Consider the following 19,386-nt stretch of genomic DNA (forward strand, 5'->3'; position numbering starts at 1 on the left):
ATTCTGAGGTCCACCTCTTCGACCTTGTCACAATCACTACACAAAGCACGGGTCATTAAGTGCGTTCAAGAATAAGAGACAGGTTTTTAATCATGCAGGATTAATTGAAGGGGTTAAAGGTTTGACTTTAAAAGTTTTATAGGGAAAAGGCAGGAAACGTGGATTTAAGGATTATCAGATCAACCATGGTCCCATTGAATGGTGAAGCAGGCTTGATAGACTCGTCCTGCTCTTACAAGATAAAGTTTTATAATAAGATTCCCCTGGTACTTTGGTACTTATACTTATATTGATGATTTAGACTTGAAACCGCAGGGCAGTATTTTAAAATGTGTAGATGGCACAGGCCTTGAATTGCAAATTGCAAGATGGGTGATTATAGTTTTGGAGATGATTAGACATTGTGGTGAAGTAGAGGGAGGGTAGTGTTGACAAGGGTCAGACTTTATGCAAGTGGAGTGTTTTGGTATAAAGAATGAGGAGAGACAATATACAAGTTAAATTCTAAAAAGGCTACAGGAATCCTTGACCTTCGTATATGTGAATAAAATGTTGTAGGTGGCAGGGCAGATACAGAAATTGATTAAATAGGAATAGGAGATAATAGGCTTTATCAATTGGGGCACAAAGTGAAAAGACAAGAAAGTTATGATGGAACTTCATAAAATCCTATATGCCTATGTTTTTAACACTGGTTTGAATGCAAAAACACCTTTTCTTTAATCCAATTCTGGACACTGCATTATAGGGAGCCCTGAAGCTGGCCTGAGACAGAATTCCACACAGGTTCAGTGCAAGCCAGAAAGACCCTGACATCTCATTATCCACTCAAATCCTGCAGCCTTTCAGACTCCGTATCGGGTTCAGTAATTTTGGAACCTTAATACCTTCTTCTCTGACCTTTTACACGCCCTGACATTACAGGCCCTATCGCTACATGGGCTGCTTTATCACAGCCAATCCATTTCATCTACTTACAGTCCCCATTACTGACTTTTATTTCTGGCATTTAATGATCCCTTTATCTGCCTAACTGTCTCGCTGTTGCTGTCATTGTCACTTGGGCTGTCACTCTCTCTTTCCCTCTGGACTCCATCTCCACCTATCCGTTCACTGCTTTCCCCTTCTTCCCAGCTGCAATCAGTTCTGAAGAAGTGTCACTTGATTCAAAATGTAAACTGCTTTTTCTCCACAGATGCTGCCAAACCTCCTGAGTTTCTCCAGCAATTTCTGTTTTCCAACATCTGCAGTTCTTTGTTTAATTTTGTACATTTTGGTGTTGAATTTATTCTCTAATTTCACCTGCTTTAAACATGAAATAAGAGAAAATAGTCTGCTTTGAATGTGAAGTGATTTTTGTTGGCAAATGCTCAGTTTTTCCAACATTGAAACCCACTGGTGAATGTGTCACTGGATCATGGGGTTTCTTTGAAACCAAATCACTGGGAAGTCCAAAATGGACAAGACAGATGAATGCCACTTCCAACCTTGATTTTAGATTTATTGCTCTCTCTAAGCACAGTTTATATTTAAAGGGGTATTTTGGATGCTAGCAATTAAGACATTAAACTGTAGTGGGAGTTGTGTCATTTCAAGAAGTGCGGTTAGTGGCAGAGTGGTCTTTGTTCCTTCTTTGCTCCTTTTTGTTATTTTCACAGAAACTACCAGAGGTTTACTATCTGTTAGTTTAATGGGAAGTTTCAGCCCCAGATAATTTCACATGGCTTATGCATATAATTGTCTCTCACATATGTTGTGTATTTTTCCGCTTTCAGAGTTTGACTAATCAACCATGTTGTGATGCCGGATCGATAGAGCTGGAACATAATGATAGTTTGCTTTTTGGTGAAGATCAGTCAAAGGTACAGGTTAGTATTAGAGGTTTTTTTCTCCGCCCCAGTGCTCAGTGAGGCCATTGGTGGTGGTTATTCAGTGATGGTGATTCCAAAGTGTCTCAAGTGTGAAATTTACAACCTACCTCAACCCTGATGATGATCGGGAGGCAACAGAACCATACTTAGCTAATTGCACAGATGGGTCACAGTGAAGCAAAAGATTATTATTGATCCATATCTCTCTCTCCTGCCTCTCAACACAATTGAAGGAAAAATATGTCGGATTCGGGATGCTGTAGGTTTGTGATCTCCAACAAATATATCCAAGTCTCTGAACATGTGATCACACTTGTCAGCCCATGTTCCTTTTCTGCATGATTTCTGCTTTTAGAAGATATATGGCTAGAGAAAAGTGCAAGCTCTTAACAGGCTTTGCCAGCTTGATGCATGCTGTTTCAGTTTGGTCCTGATGGACTGTCATTGCAGGGTAAGTTAAGTTTTGTGGTGGAAATGCAAGCAAATGAATAAGAAGTAAGGAACTGATGTGAGAAGCCAGTATATTAGAGTAGGAGAAACAGAGGAGATGATTCAGCCCATGCAGACTCTGGTCTCTGTGGAGCTGTATTCTGTTTTTGCAGCTGCTTTTACACAAACAGCTATTTCATTTACCCATTCCACGTGGGAGTAACTGCGTTCCTTGTTCAATATTTGGGTAATGCAAGCTGGCTAGGGATCCCGTAAAGAATTCACAACTACAGAAGTAATCGTCCATACCTCCATATTTGAAGCCAGCAACATTGTGAATGTTCCAGAGGTGCAAATTTGATGTGAGGTGAGGCTGAGCCATCTAAATATAAACAAAAATGGACAACTTCCACATGGAATTAATTTCTGCTCACGACTGTAAGAGTGTTTGCCTTGTATGTCATCATAGCGTATTCATAGGTAAAAAGATCAACTTGGAAAGACACTACACAATGATGCACACTAGGTAAACGCAACAGTTTGTTTGTTTTTCCTAAAACAGCATGATTAGACTTAGAAAATTGATGAGCTGAAGGTCGTTTTGAAAGCTCAACTGCCATTTTTTTTCAAAAGCAACGGCAAAAGTAAAACCTGCACTGAAGCATCATTTAGCATTTTCCATCCTGCACTAAAACACAAGAAGTCACTTGTAGATGGTTAAGTAATTTTTTGAAAAGCACAATGATTAATTGATTCTGTCAGGTAACTCTTGTTAATTCTGAGACTTCAGAATACAAATAATAAGATGATGCTTCTGCACAACATTAAATGAACATGAATTAATCAGATACCATCCTTTGCTGAAACTGTTCCAGTGGTTCAGTTGGATCATCTTACATTAAAGAAGGGTGCAGGTATGAACTTATTAGCTTTCTTCCCTATATCAGTGTCACTGGAAGCAAGCCTGAAATTGACCTATGCTTAATACCTACCTCAAGCCTAAACTGCCCTTTTTTTGTGTGTCTCTTTAGCTTTTATGAGTGTGACTACTAGGTAGTTTACAGGGATGTTGTTTTCTTTCCCCTTTTTCAGGACATTATTCCACAACCATTGCTGGACCAGTACCTGTCAATGACAGATCCTTCCCGAGCTCAAACTGTTGACACTGAAATTACAAAGCACTGTGCATACAGTCTCCCAGGTGTGGCTCTTACCCTTGGCAGACAGAACTGGCATTGTTTAAAGAATACCTATGAAACACTGGCATCTGATGTGCAAGTGAGTGAGTATATGAACCAGTTGCTTTAAGCTGGTATTAATAGTGCGTGACATTTAATCTGTGAAATCATCATTTTCTTTTCAGTTATCTAAAACAGTGTGAAAATAATGGGAACAAAAACAAAAGTTCCTGGAAAAGCTCAGCAGGTCTGGCAGCATCTGTGAAGAAAAAAATCAGAGTTAACATTTCAAATCCGGTGACACTTCCTCAGAACTGTTCTGCCAGATGCTGCCAGACCTGCTGAGCTTTTCCAGCAAGTTCTGTTTTTGTTCCTGATTTATAGCGTGAGTAGTTCTTTTGGTTTTTATTGAAAATAATGGGGGTAGTGACACTATCATATTCTGTCTTTTAATTTTATTCATTCACGGGCTAAGTGTGTCGCTGGCTAGGCCAGTATTTGTTGCTTGTCCCTAATTGCCCAGAGGGCAGTTAAGAGTCAACCACATAATTGTAGGTCTAGAATTGCAAGTAGGCCAGACGAGGTAAGGATGGCAGTTTCCTTACCTAAAGGACATTACTGAACCAGATGCATTTTTCCAACAATCGATAATGGATTCAAGGTGATTATTAGACTCTTAATTCCAGATTTTTTTTTAAATTGAATTCAAATTCCATCATCTACTGTGCCTGGATTTGAAACTGGGTTTTCCACAGAACATTACCCTGGGTATCTAAATTAACAGCCCACTAAAAACACCATGTGGCCACTTTTTTTCTGAAGAAGGGTCGGAACCCAAAATGTTAGCCTTCCTATTTCTCTGATGCTGCTTGGCCTGCTATGTTCATCTGGCTCTACACCTTGTTATCACAAGGCCATTGCCTCCCCTTTTTCAATCTTAGCTGGATAAATCAAGTAGTGCTTGGGTATATAATGATACTGTGAGTTTAAGAAGTAATTTTGCTGCGGTTTTATTTGAAGACTGGTTGTAAAGCAGAGGCACTGACCAGTCTACCAGAACCATTAGAGTAAACCGCTTGGGACACAGTGGGTTTTTATTTTAAACCACCTGATGGATGTAGCCAGCTCTCTCAAATCCAGATTTCTGGATTTTATTTCTCTCAGTAGCATCAGAAACTGTTAGGGTCTTAACAAAGTTGGAAGCTTCAGTGAACGTCACCTGGAGGCTACCCTGCTCGTATTTTCTCAATGTATTTTCCCTCCTAGATGGGAGAATTGCCTGTAAGAATCTTTGCCTGACTTTTCTCCTCTTTGCCTGGCGTTGTGTTTGTGGTTGTAACTTTATTGGAACAGGACTAGGGTCAGGGTTAGGGTTGGCCCTGCCCCCTCACTCCCCCACATGACCCTTCACCTTGGCTCAGGACAAGATGGCAGCAGCAGTACAGCACGAGACTGAAGGTCCGGCCACAGTCCAGGCCCCCGCTCTCTTCCCTGTCCCTTCCTTGCTCTCTCCCTGTCCCCAGCTCCCTCCCTTTCTGCCTCCCTGTCCCTCGCTCCCTGTGATTAGTAGTAATTACTGTATTTATTATGCTTTTGAAGTCTTCCAGTCGAGTTGTTCTAAATTCCTCTGTTTCTTTGTTGTATTTTAACTACAGCTATAAAGACATATAAGCCCACTTCAGACCTTTTCGGTCCAACAAGCCCATACAACGAAATTAGTCTCAAGTGCCTGCTCATGGCCCATATCCCTCCAATACTTTCCTATTCATGAAATTATCCAAATGTTTAAACATTGTAATTATACCCATATCCACCACTTCCTCAGGAAGTTATTCCACATGTGAACCACCCTGTTGTGCAAATATTTTGCCCCTCATGTCTTTTATTAAATCTCTTTGCTCTACCCTTAAAAATGTGGCCCCTAGTCTTGAAATCCCCCACCCTAGGGAAAAGTCAACTACCATTAACCATATCCAAAGTCAACTACCATTAACCATATCCATATCCATCATTATCTCATAAACTTCTATAAGATCGCCTGTCAACATTTGAATAAATAGTGTTTTGCTTAACATCGGGTAGTTTGACCAGTCACATTGCATCTGGAACAGGCAGTTAATACTTTGCCTTTAAAAGACAGAAGAAGTTAGGGTCTAGGCTATCTTAAATAATTTGAGGGGTTTTGGTGTGGTCCGTAACAGACATTGCCTTTTTTTTGTTTTAAAATATAGTTGATTTCTAAAGAAGGAAAACACATTCACTAGCATTTGTTTCTTCATAATTGTTGCAGTGCTGTATGGAACATTTGTTGAGCTTCCAAAGAGCTTTGTGTGACGGCCATCATCTTTCTGCAGCATCCGATAACAGATTTATTTTTCACTTCAGCTATAGATTTCCCACAGCCGGTATGAGACTGCAAGTTCCTCATTGACCATGGCACTGCATCTTTTTCTTTCTTTCCCTATGTCAGCAAAATAAACAAAATTACATAAGACCATGAGAAATAGGAACAGGAATTTTCCATTAGGCCCCTTGATAGGATTATGATTGATCCATCATTCCTCAGGTCCTCTTTCCAGCAATTTCCCCTTAACTCTTGATTCACCGACTTATCAAGATTCTTTCTGTCTCAGCCTTAAATACCACAAGAACTCTGCCCCCACAGCTCTCTGTAGCAAAGAGTTCCAAAGATTTTAATCCATTGAAAGAACCCTCATCACTGTCTTAAATTGGCTCCCCTTTGTTTTGAGACTATGCTCACAAATCCTGTACTACCCCACAAGGGGAAGCATCCTCTCAGCATTTACCTTATCAACCCCCTGAAGAACACTGTATGTTTCAATGAGATCCTTCTCATTCTTCTAAACTTCAGTGAGTAGAGACCCAATTTGTTTTGCCCTTAAGAAATACCAGGGATCATCCTCATGAACCTTCTCTGAACTGTATCCAATGAAATATCTTTCCTTAAATAAGGAGGCCAAAACTCGTGGTAAATGTACATTTATAAGATAATCAGGTATGATTACCTGATAAACTTTCCAACAATCAAAGAGACCTCTATACAAAACTGTTGCTCTGTTCCATGATTTAATCTTCTCTGCAGCCCAAAATGTTCTGTTTTGAAGGGTAGAGTCTGCAGTTATTGGTGTTCCACTTCTCTATTATTCTAGGTAGCATCTATCAGTTCCTAAAGTAGCTTGTTTATCTAACTTTTATTCATTCATGGGATATGGGTGTCACTGTGGGTGGGGCAGCATTTGTTGCCTTTGAAGGGGTTGGTGAGCTGCCTTCTTGAATTGCCGCAGGCTATTTGCTGTAAGTAGACCCACAGTGCCATGAGGGAGGGAATTCAAGGATTTTGACAAACAATACTGAAGGAAAAGTGATTATATTTCCAAGTCAGTTTGGTGAGTGGCCTGAAGCGGTGCTTGCAGCTGGTGGTGATCCCATGTGTCTCCTGCCCTTGTCCTCCATGGCATTGGAAGTTCTGCCTTAACAATTTTACCAAGTTATTGCAGTGCATTTTGTGGAGGATACATACTACTAATACTGACTGTTGGAGGTAGAATTTGAGAATATGGTGCCAGTCAGGCATGCTGCTTTGTCCTGGATGGTGTCAAGCTTCTAGAGTGTTTTTGGGGCTGCACTTATCCAGGCAAGTTTGGAATATTTCATAACACTGCTGACTTGTGCTTTATCAATGGTGGTCAAGCTTTGGGAGTCAGCAGGGAAGTTATTTGCTGCAAGATTTCTAGCCTCTGACTTAGTCTTGTAGTCACTGTATTTGTATGCCTAGTCCGGTTTCTGGTCAATGCTAATGTCCAGGATGTTGATCGTGAGGGGTTCAGTGATGGTAATGCCATTGAATGCCAAGGTGTAATGATTAGATTCATTCTTGTTGTAGATGGTCATTGCCCATCTACTTGTGTAACATGAATGTTACTTGCCACATGTCAGCCCAGAGCTGGATATTGCCCAGGTCTTGCTGTATTTGAGCATGAACTACTTCCTTTATCTGAGGAGTCACAAATAATGCTGAATATTGTGCAGTCATCAGGAAACATACCCACTTATGATGATTTGATGAAAAGTAGATCATGGATAATGCAACTGAAGATGGTTGGGCCTAGGACACTACCCTGAAGAGCGCTGCAGAGATGTCCGGGAGCAGAGCTGACTGACCTCCAACAGGCACAATCATCGTCCTATAGGCAGATATGACTGCAACCAGAGGAGTTTTTTCCCTAGTTTCCATTGACCGTAGTTTTGCAGGGGCTCCATGATGCCACACTTGGTCAAACGATGCCATGATGTCAAGGGCTGCCCCTTTCACCTCATGTCTGGACTTCGTCTCCTTTGTCCACATTTAACTAAGTCAATTATGGATCTGGTGAACCTGACAGAACCCAAACTGAACATCAGTGAGCACATTATTACACAGCTGTTCTGAGGGAGGACACCTTGGAGGACCCATCCAGTGAGGCCACGTGCGTAGAGCTGGGGGCTAGGAAGGGTGTAATCCCTTTGAAAGGATTGCACCATAGGCCTCCTAACAGCCAGCAGGTAACAGAGGAGCAGAACTCTGGACAAATTACAGAAAAACGTAAGAACAACAGCGTTGTTGTGGTGGGTGATTTTAACTTATTAACTGGACTCACTCAGTGCCAGAAGCTTGGATGGGAATAGAATTTGTTAGGTGTTTCCTGGATAGAGTTTTTTTTGAAACAATATGTAAATAGTCAATCTCGGAAAGCGACCATACCTGATCTGGTATTGAGGAATGAGCCATCCACTTAATCAAAGTTTCAGTGAGGGAACATTTTGGTAACAGTGACCATCATTCTCTAAGTTTTAAGTTACTTATGGACAAGAATAAGCATAGTCCTTGGATGAAAGTACTAAATTAGGGGCACAATATTGGACAGGAACTGGGGAATGTTGACTGGGGCAGCTGTTTGAGAGTAAATTCACATCTGGCATGTGGGAATCTTTTCAGAACCAGCATGTTCCTCTGAAAATGAAGGACAAGGATGAATTCAGATACAAGAAAAATATCAAGGAACCCTGATAAAATAAGAGCACTTTGCATTTACGTGTTTGAGTATATCTCTGATATAGCCAAGAAGCTCAGCGTTATATGGAGCAAAGCATCACCTATCAATCCATTCCCTGTGTGACGTTGGTCTGGCTGTAGTGTGTACCATTGCAACAAGCACAGCTGAAACTTTCCTTGATGTCTTTGACAGCACCTTCAAACTTGCAACCTCCACCACCCAGAGGGAAAATGAGTAGAGACACCATTGTCTACAAATTCCCCTTCAAATCTCATAACCTCCAGATCTGGAAGTATCACAATACTTTCAGTGTTTTTGGATCAAAAAACAACTTGGTAGACCATATTAGTATAATGGGAGTACCTCGTCTTATTGACCGCAGTGGTTTAAGAAAACCATGTTCTGCGACAGTTTGGCGTGAACAATAAATGCTGGCTTTGCCAATATGCCAAGGCAGAATGTGAGGTGCTGTTCCTCCAGTTTTCCACCTTGGAACCCTACAACCCAATGGTCTCAATGTGGACTTGACAAGCTTCAAAATCTCCCCATCCCCAACCTCATCCCAAAACCAGCACCCCCCCACTCTTTTCACTGCCTCCTTGACTGTCCATCTTCTCTTCCACCTATCTGCTTCTCCTGCCTCACTGACCAACCCCCACTCTCACTTCCTACCTCCACTCACCTACTGGCTTCATCCCTGCCCCCTTGACCTGTCCGTCTTCTCACCACCTATCTGCTCCACTATCCACCTTCTATCACCGCCTCCCCCTCTCTTTATTTATTTCAAAACCCCCCCTTATCCTCCCCATTTCTGAAGAAGAGTCCAAACCCAAAACGTCACCTTCCCTGCTCCTCTGCTGCTTGGCCTGCTGTGTTCATCCAGCTGTATACCTTGTTATCTCAGATTCTCCAACATCGGCTGTTCCTACTATCTCTGTTTCTGATAGTTGTTTTTAGGGCTTCCTGTTCAAAGGTACCATTGGGTTTCACTTAAATGCTGGAGCAGGCTTTTTATTCTGTTTAACCCTTGCTAGCCATTTTGCGTCTTTCAAACATGGGCAGCCATTACACTTCACAGATATACAAGGTCGTTAAGGCATTTAGCATACCTGCTTTCATTGCTTAGTCTTTTATTTCTAGGAGTTGGGATGTTATGTTAAGGTTGTAATGAATGTTGGTGAGGTTTCTTCTGGAGTACAGTCTCCGGTGCTGGTTGCCCTGTTATAGTAAGGATGTTATTAAGCTCTAGAAGGTTCAGAAGAGTTTTACCAGATATTTGCCAGCAGAGTCTGGATAGGCTGAGACTTCTTTCTTTGGAGCACAGAAGGTTGAAAAGTGATGTTATAAAAGTCCATAAAATAATGGGGGCTATAGATAAGGTGAATTTCAGGTGTTTTTTTTCCCCTAGGGTGGGTAACTTCAAGACAAGGCACATTGTTAAATTGAGAGGAGAATGATTAAAAAAAAACACGAGAGGCAACGTTTCTTTTTTACAGAGAGTGGTTCGTGTTTGGAATGAACTTCTGGAGGAAGTGGTGGCTATGTCTACTGATACACTATTTAAAACACGTTTAGATAAGTACATGAATAGAAAATGTTTGGAGGGATATGAGGCAAGCGCAGGCAGGTGGGATTATTTTAGTTTAGCATTATGATCAGCATAGATTGGTTGGGCCGAAGGGTCTGTTTACGTGCTGTATGACTATGACTCTATGGCAGGTGGTTAGTGGATATATGAGAAAAGATCCCTTTTCCCACCCAGAGGGTGGGAATCTGGAACTGCCCATAGAGACACAAACCCTCATAACATTGAAGAAGTATTTAGATGTGTACACATGATGCCAAGGCTTACAAGGTTTTTGGCCAAGTGCTGGAAAATGGTATTAGAATAGTTAGAACATAGAACAATACAGTGCAGAACAGGCCCTTCAGCCCTCGATGTTGTGCCGACCTGTGGACTAATCTATGCCCATCCCCCTACACTAGCCTATCATCTTCCATATGCTTATCCAAGGACTGTTTAAATGCCCCTAATGTAGCTGAGTTAACTACACTGGCAGGCAGGGCGTTCCACGCCCTTACCACTCTCTGAGTAAAGAACCTGCCTCTGACATCTGTCTTAAATCTATCACCCCTCAATTTGAGTCTATGCCCCTTCGTACAAGCTGACGTCATCATCCTCGGGAAAAGACTCTCACTGTCCACCCTATCTAATCCTCTGATCATCTTGTATGTCTCTATTAAATCCCCTCTTAGCCTTCTTCTCTCCAATGCAAACAGACCCAAGTCTTTCAGCCTTTCTTCATAAGGCCAGTGAAGGTAAATCCTGGTAAATCTCCTCTGCACCTTTTCCATTGCTTCCACTTCCACCCTGTAATGGGGCGACCAGAACTGCACGCTATATTCCAAGTGAGGCTGCACTATCGTTTTGTACAGTTGCAGCATGACATCCCAGCTGCGGAACTCAATCCCTCTACCAATAAAACCTAACGCACCATATGCCTTCTTAACAGCACTATCACCCTGGGTGGCAACTTTCAGGGATCTATGTACACGGACACCAAAATCCCTCTGCACATCCACACTACCAAGAATCTTCCCATTGACCCAGTATTCTGCCTTCCTATTATTCTTCCCAAAGTGAATCACCTCACATTTATCCGCATTGAACTCCATTTTCCACCTTTCAGCCCAATTCTGCAGTTTATCCAAGTCTCCCCGCAACATTCTTCCACACTGTCCACCACTCCATCGACTTTAGTGTCATCTGCAAACTTACTAAGCCATCCACCTATGCCTGCATCCAAGTCATGTATAAAAATGACAAAGAGCAGTGGTCCCAAAACAGATCCTTGAGGCACACCACTAGTGACCGGACTCCGGGCTGAAAGGTAGTTGTTTTTGACGGCACACTCTCATATTGGGTTGAAGGGCCCTTTTTGTGCTCTAGACCTCTGTGACTTGAGTCTGTGAGTGAACAATTGCTCACAGCAAACTTGCACAAACAACAATGAGATAAAAACAGCAATTGTGGTGCTATGCTTGTGCATAAGGCTATGAGCACTTCAGGACCTTCAATTTGGGTGTTGTCCAACAACTTGATAAATTGATTAAAGCTCTTAGGAGGTCAGATTGACAATTGTTTAGTTTATGCACAGAGAGCCAGCCTTATCTCCGTGAAGGATGTAAAACTAACCTTGAGTTACAGGCACCCCTAGGCTTTATATGAAATAGTTTTTGGTCATCCTCTGTCTTTCTGACAGTGCACCTCTAGTACTCTTAGCCTGTCTTTGCACATCTGTACTTGCCATTTACCTTTGCAGGATGACTGAAAACATAACGCTTAATGAATTGTAACTGATTCAGCCCCTTCAGTGGGTGTGTTTATGACCTGTATCATTTTTGGATTTTGTCAGTGGAAGGTACGACGGACCCTTGCCTTCTCTATACATGAGCTAGCTGTGATCCTTGGTGATCAACTAACTGCAGCTGATCTGGTTCCTATCTTCAACGGGTTCCTAAAGGATCTGGATGAAGTCCGAATTGGAGTCCTAAAACATCTGTACGACTTTCTGAAGGTAAACATCATTGATGACCTGTTGACCAATATGCAACTTTTGATACTGGATTGTTGGCACAACTCCATCTATTCCTAGATACAGTTGGGATAAATACTGTTAAAATAGTACTGGAAGTATTCATTTCTTTACCCCTTGTGTCAAAGTTTAGGACCAGAAGTCATGATCTCTGGATGCTGCCCAGATAGGACAGGAATAAAGATGAATGTGTTTTTTTGAGGGTTGTACATATGTTGAATTATTAACTGCAGGGGACTGTTGAGGCAATATTGTTAAATATATTCAAGGCTGAGATAGACGATTTTTTTTTTTAATCAGTAAATAAATCTGAGGTTATGGGGATAAGGCCGATAAATGGCATTGAGGATTATCAGATTAACCATGATCTCGTTGAATGGTAGAGTGGACTCGATGAGCTGAATGGCCTACTTCTACTCCTATATCCTGTGGTATTATTTATGCAAAAATAACAGATGGGTTTGTATTAACAATATGATTGTACATCAGCACAAACTATTTCTAAATGGCTCAAACTAAATGTTGAATAATGGATGTTGTGAGTTGCTGATTGAAAATTATTAAAGACCCAATCTGAATATCAGTAGGCTACTTATTTCTCAGTAACCTTTCCAACTTCCCCTGTCCCCTCCTTCTGAAGGGGCCTGACCTCTTTGGGTGATAAGACTACACATTAGCTTCCTGGCCAAAATGCCAATTTATGTGACAATCCAAGTGGTAAACATTGCAGTGAGCAAGTCCATTTCACGCTTGACTTCCTGGCATATTCATTTCCATCTGAGATTGCAGATAGGCGCCTGGCTGATGAATTTCATCCACATTTTTTCTGAGAGCCACCCTTTCACAAATGTAAGTCAGTTAGTTGACCTTGAAGATTGTGAATCTTTGTGAAGTTTATACACAAGCCCAGTATATCCAACTCTTGTTATTTATCAATCCCTCTTTATCCCCTTGCATCTCTCCCCATATGGCTGGATCTGATCCATGTGTAGATCCTCACACTGAGGAGTTTCTTGAAATTGTGCTTGCTCTCTTCAAAGTTCAATTAGATTTTTTGATGTAGCAGGAACTAAGGACTTAACTGGTTGCAGTCATAAGGATCTACAGCACAGAAAAAAGCCTTTTGGCCTATCATGCCCACGCAGTCAAAAACAGTTGTCTAACTATTCCAACCCTGTTTTCCAACAGTTTATGCATAGAGTTTAAAAGTAAATTTTACCATTGGTTGAATGGACATATTTTTAGGTCTAACTTAGTAATTACGCACTGTGGGTATTTCCAGCTCAGCTTTCCTGGTAGTGTGAACATGTATTTTCTATAGGAATTGTTTTCCACGAACTTTATTGGCAGAGGAATCCTGACATCATGGGCCCCACGGCTGGATTGGGTTGGGGGAATGGGGCCATTCCTGTGTGGGGGGAGAGTTTCATTCTGTGGTCAGGGTCCCATAGCTAACATACCAAAGAGTATGACACACACACTGAGTATGGCCAAAATGTGGCCAAAGAAGACCCCCTTCACTGTAACCTTGATTGCCTGAACCGTGAAGCTCAAGTTAACTTATAGTTTTTGACTTGTGGATTTGGAAGTTTGAAAAGGACAATTCTTGACACTTTCCTTTTTGAATGTGTAAGTCTCAGTGCAAAGTGCCAAGTTCTGTTTGTCTGAGAAAGGTTTAAATAAATTGAATTTCAACTGTATATGTTGACTGCTTGAGGCTCTTTGCATGCTAAGCAACCTATCCAGGCAAAGATTGCGTGTGTGACATGCATGCATCTTCCCTACTGGACTGCCAGTTACACTTGCAAATAAACTTTAAACCTAAGCTCTTATAAATCACACTGTAAACATTTTTGATATAAAACTATTAATTTAAACTTTTCCTTAGAAATTGAAGGAATTTTGTTTGTAAATCCCCCTCTCTGAGTGAATCTTTAAGTGACCCTGTCAAAACAATCTCTTCTGTCCTACTTCCTCCCCTGATGAGACTTCCCTCTTGGATTTGGAGGTCATTTAAGCATGGTGATGAGTTTCAGTTTATACAAAACACTAAGCTGCTGAGGAAGGAATGGTTGGTTTTATTTAGCTTGTTGTGCTCACCTACTCAGGAATTCATTGTATTCTCTTTGTTCACAGCTACTTCATGTGGAGAAGCGCCGTGAGTACCTGTACCAACTTCAGGAGTTCATGGTAACCGATAACAGCCGAAATTGGCGCTTTCGATATGAACTGGCAGAGTAGGTGTTCTGTACATTGAGTACTGTTCAGAAAAAAACTGTTTAACTAGAAAATCTGAAATTATTCTCTTGCAACAATGTTTGTTTGTTTCACTTATAGCAGTTCTTCAAAATGAGTTAAAGTATTGGGTTATTTGTTTGAGTTTAGCATATTGGTTAGGAAGTATGAGTGTTACAAGCCTGTATTATCATACACAAGTTAACTTAGGCAATACTCAAAAAGATTACAAAATTGCATCTGCAGTAAATGACAATAAATGTTGTATTAAGCTGAATAAATACTGAAAGAATTGTGGATGCTGTAAAAATCAAGAACAAAAACAGAAGTTGCTGGAAAATCAGTGAAGAAAATTCAGAGTTAATGTTTTGGGCCTGGTGACCCTTCCTCAGAACCGGGCCCGAAACGATAACTCTGATTTTTCTTCGCAGGTACTGCCAGACCTGCTGAGCTTTTCCAGCAAGTTCTGTTTTTGTTTCTGATTGTATTGAGCTGGTTGGACTTAAGTGTAGAGTGAAGCTTGAACCAACTTGATATACAGCATCCTACCTTCACCAGTTCTAATGTTTATTTTCTTTTGCTTCCTTGCATTCAATACCTTGACCAATTGCAGACGTGCTATAGTCTTATAAGCCCCCGTGTGTCTATGTGCATGACTTTGTATTACTTTGATGTCTAGAAGAAAAAAAAGTTCTAACCTTATTGAGGAGAAAGAGAAAATAGGAGAACTATGGCACAAAGCTAGGTGGGAAGGTGAATTATGAGGAGGGCACAGAGGTGCTTTAAAGTAATGCTGACAGGTTTGAGTGGGAAAATGCACAGCAGATGATGTAATGTGCCTTGATGACTCCTGCTCAGTGGTTGTGACCTCGGTAATCATGAAGTGCTTCAAGAGGCTGGTCACAGCCCACGTCAACTTCCAGTCTCCCAGCCCATCTTGATCCCCTACTATTTGCCTACTGACATAACAGTACCACAGTGGATGCTGTATCCCTAGCTCTGTGCTCATCCCTAGAACATCTGGACAACAAGGATACCTACATCAGACTCCTGCACAATGATACCTTCAACACTGTTATCCATTCCAGACTCATCTTAAAACTCTGTGACCTTGGTCTCAGCTCTGGCCCCTGCAACTGGATCCTCTGGCTTTCTGACCGACAAACTGCACTCAGTGAAGATAAGTAACTGTGCCTTCTCAACAATAAACACTGGATCCCTCCCCAATCCCCCCAAGGATGCATCCTCAGCCCCCTACTGTGCTGGCTGTACACACACGACTGTGTTGCCAAATTCCAAATGAACGCCATCTACAGGTTCGCTGATGACACCATCTTATTGGATGGATATCTAACAATGATGAGTCAAAATACAGAAGGGGGATAGAGGGCTTGGTAATAAGACCATAAAACATAGGAGCAGAAATTAAGCCATTCACCCCTTCGAGTCTGCTCTGCCATTCAGTCATGTGAGATAAATTCCTCAACCCCATTCTCCTGCTTTCTTCCCGTAACCCTTGATCCCCTTGATAATCAAGAGCCTATCTATCTCAGTCTTAAATGTACTCAATGACCTGGCCTCCACAGTCTTTTGTGGCAGTGAATTCCATGGATTCCCACTCTCTGGCTGAAGAGGTTTCTCCTTATCTCTTCTTCAGGCTTAAAAGGCCTGCACTTTACTCTACTCTAAGGCTGTGCCCTTGAGTCTTAGACTTTCCTACCAACGGAAGCATCTTCCCAACATCCATTTTGTCCAGGCCATTCAGTATCCTGAAAGTTTCAATTGGATCCCCCCCTCATCCTTCTAAACTCCAATGAGTGTAGTCCTAGAGCCCTCAAACTTGGTGACGTGGTGCAATTAGAACCACCTCTGTCTCAACATCAGCAAAACCAAAGAACTAATTAGCGACTTCAGAAAGGAAGGAGGAAGACATGCCCCAATCTACTGAACTGAGGTTGAGAGTGTGGAGAGCCTCAAGTTCCTTGGAGTGACAATTACCAATGACCTATCCTGGATTTGAATGGAAATGCTGCGATCAAGAAGGCCCAACAACATCTGTTCTTCCTCAGGTGGCATGAAGAAATTTGGCATGTCTTTAAGGACCCTCACCAAATTCTACAGATGCACCATTGAAAGCATATTGTCCAGTGTATTATGGCCTGGTATGGCAACTGCTCTGCTCAGGACAGTAAGAAACTACAACAAGGTGGTGTGCACAGCCCAAACCGTCATGGAAGCCAACCTTCCATCCATGGACTCTATTTACATGACTTGCTGCCACAGAAAGGCTGAAAACATTGTCAAAGATCCATCACACACCAGTAATGATCTCCTACAACCTCTTCCATCAGACACTGGTACAGAAGCCACCAGCAGGTTCAGGAACAGTTGCTTTCTGGCCGTTATTAGACTGATGAATGGACCCTGTAGACTCAAATAATGCTGATCTTATTAACATTGAGCTCATAGACCTAATGCAACATAACCTGTTATGCCTCTTTTCTAAGTCTTTTTGATCTGTACATTCTTACTGGGATATGCCTGTGCTGCTTGTAAACATAGCTTTTCACTGTACTTCTGTTCATGTGACAATAAATCAATCGATCGATCAATAACTGTGAGGTTATCCACTTTTGGTAGCAAAAACAGGTAGGTAAATTTATTACCTGAATAGTGATAGATTGGGAAGGAGGAACATGCAAAAAGTCCTGGGGGTTCTTATACACCAGTCACTGAAAATAAACACACGTGCAGCAGGCGGTGAAGAAGGCAAATGATAGGCAATAGAAGGCAAATCCCCTTTGTAGGGTGGGATGTCTTGCTGAAGTTTTAGTGAGACCACAGCTGGAATATTATGTGCAGTTTTGGTCTCTTTATCTGAGGAAGGATGTTCTGACTATGGAGAAATTGTAGCAAAGATTTACTAGACTGATTTCTGGGATGGCAAAACAGATGTATGAAGAGAGACTGGATTGGTTAGGACTGTGTTCACTGGAGATGAAAAGAATGAAGTTGAGGTGTTCTCAAAGAAACCTATAAAATTATGACTGGATTAGATAAGGTGTATGCAGGAAGAATGTTCCTGATGACTGACCAGGCAGTCTAGAATCACGGTCACAGTGTAGGCCATTTAGGACTGAGAGAGGAGAAAACTCTTCATCCAGAGAGTGGTGAGCCTGTGGAATTGTCTGCCACAGAAAGTGGTTAAGGCCAAAACATTGAATGTTTTCAAGGATCTAGATGTAGTCCCTTGGGCTAAATTGATCATTTGGCATTGGTAAAAGTGGGAGCAGAGTATTGAGTAGCATAATCAGTGGTGATCATAATTGAATGGTAGAGCAGTTCAAATGGCTACTCCTGTTCCTATTTTCCGTTTCTCTGCATCCACTAGTTGAAATCACATAGATACAATGATAAATACATTAGATTCCAGATACACAACAGAAGAAATCCTTTGTCACAGATGGCTGAGAGGTTAGCGGAGTTAGATTCTATGGATCACTATTCTACTAGAGGTTTTGATAGAAGCAGAGTCATGTCAACATTTAAGAACCTGTTAGAAAGGCAGTTCGAAAAATGAGTTAAATGCATAAATGAATCCACAAGTGATATTGGAATGAATGTTCATTCAAATGTTGAACATAATTTGACAGCCTTCTCATGATTTTTAATATCATCTCTATCTTTATTGAGTAATGTTTGAGTGGCTGTTAGTAAGGCAGTCGGAAAAGATGTTCTTATGGCCAGGGGATAGATCATCCTGTGCCCTCCTATATGAAATGAGCCGTGCAAGAAATGAAATTTAGATAAATGCATTTATTTTGTGATTTATTATCATATAATCTAGTTACCTGTTTTATATATGAATATTTTCTAACTGCAGTAGAAGCATAGGTACTGCCTTCAGATTGCTCGAGTAATGAATATTGGGAGGCTAATGTTTTGGTGGTATTGGTTGATTGAGCCCTGGCTGAAGGTGTAAGGTCAGGAAATGCTAAACTTGATTCAGTAAACTGGCCTTGAATAAATACAGCTAAGTTTAGCACTACAGTTTAGTTCTAATTTGCTACTGAGGTTCAGTCCACTGTGACTGTAAATATGACCTGCAAAACATATAATACTGAAACTGTTGCCTCAGAGTCATGAGCCCAGGTTCAATTCCAACCTCGGAGACTGTCTGACTCTGCGGAGTTGGCACATTGTCCCCGTGTATGCATGGGTTTCTGCTGAGTGCACCAGCTTCCTCCTCCAAACCAAACATGGGCAAGTTATGTGGATTGGCCATGCCTATAGTGTCCCGGGATGTCTGGGTTAGGTGCACTGACCATGGGAAATACAGGGTTATAGGTTACAGGCAAGGGGAATGGGTCTGAGTAGGATGGCCTTTGGAGGGTCACTGTGGACTTGAAGGGCCAAATGGCCTGCTTCCACACAGTAAAATTCTATGAGGAAAAATATAAATGGTCTTTCTTTCCCTCCAACCCTATTCCCCACTATCTTCTGCTAAATTATCCAGTGAGTAAGTTAATTGTGATGAGCACCAGAGTCCCTGATATATGCTTGCGTTGATTAAGTGTGTCTTGCAAGGTGCTCATTGGCTCAGTAGTCTTCTCTCGTTCAGAGAACACTAGATAAGGTAGGATTTTTGCACTTGATTCTACACAGTGGCCATGATATCTTCTGCAGACAGATGATTTCCCAAGAATTTTATATGTGATGAAGGGGTCTGTGGTAGAGTTGGCTTTTTCTGAAGATGAAGCTGATGGGCTGATCGGAAGAACTAAAAATATACTTTTATACATTAAGCATTTTGTTTAACCTATTTCAGACAAGTAATTTTGTTGCTGGAACTCTACAATCCCAACGACATACACGACTACCTACGACACATCGCACTCTCTCTGTGTTCTGATAAGGTTGCAGAGGTTCGGTGGATTTCTTTCAAGCTGGTATGTGTGACACAAGTGCTACTGTATCAAGTTATTGATGAATCATGTTCTGTTTTTGAATGATTCTCATTGAC

The 19,386-nt window shown here is 41.5% G+C and overlaps 1 protein-coding gene across 2 annotated transcripts in view; it reads left to right on the top strand.

Annotated features, from left to right (window-relative positions):
* ppp4r1l (protein phosphatase 4, regulatory subunit 1-like) overlaps nucleotides 1–19,386 on the top strand; it is a 105,581-nt gene that overhangs the window by 68,650 nt on the left and 17,545 nt on the right. For both annotated transcript variants that reach the window (XM_048549713.2, XM_059652892.1), the window contains exons 13-17: nucleotides 1,776–1,868; nucleotides 3,393–3,578; nucleotides 11,949–12,110; nucleotides 14,265–14,365; nucleotides 19,192–19,312. In XM_048549713.2, the coding sequence (XP_048405670.1) occupies nucleotides 1,776–1,868; nucleotides 3,393–3,578; nucleotides 11,949–12,110; nucleotides 14,265–14,365; nucleotides 19,192–19,312 (663 nt within the window). The remainder of the gene's footprint in view (nucleotides 1–1,775; nucleotides 1,869–3,392; nucleotides 3,579–11,948; nucleotides 12,111–14,264; nucleotides 14,366–19,191; nucleotides 19,313–19,386) is intronic.

This window comes from Stegostoma tigrinum, chromosome 19 (assembly GCF_030684315.1).
Source record: "Stegostoma tigrinum isolate sSteTig4 chromosome 19, sSteTig4.hap1, whole genome shotgun sequence".
NCBI lineage: Eukaryota > Metazoa > Chordata > Chondrichthyes > Orectolobiformes > Stegostomatidae > Stegostoma > Stegostoma tigrinum.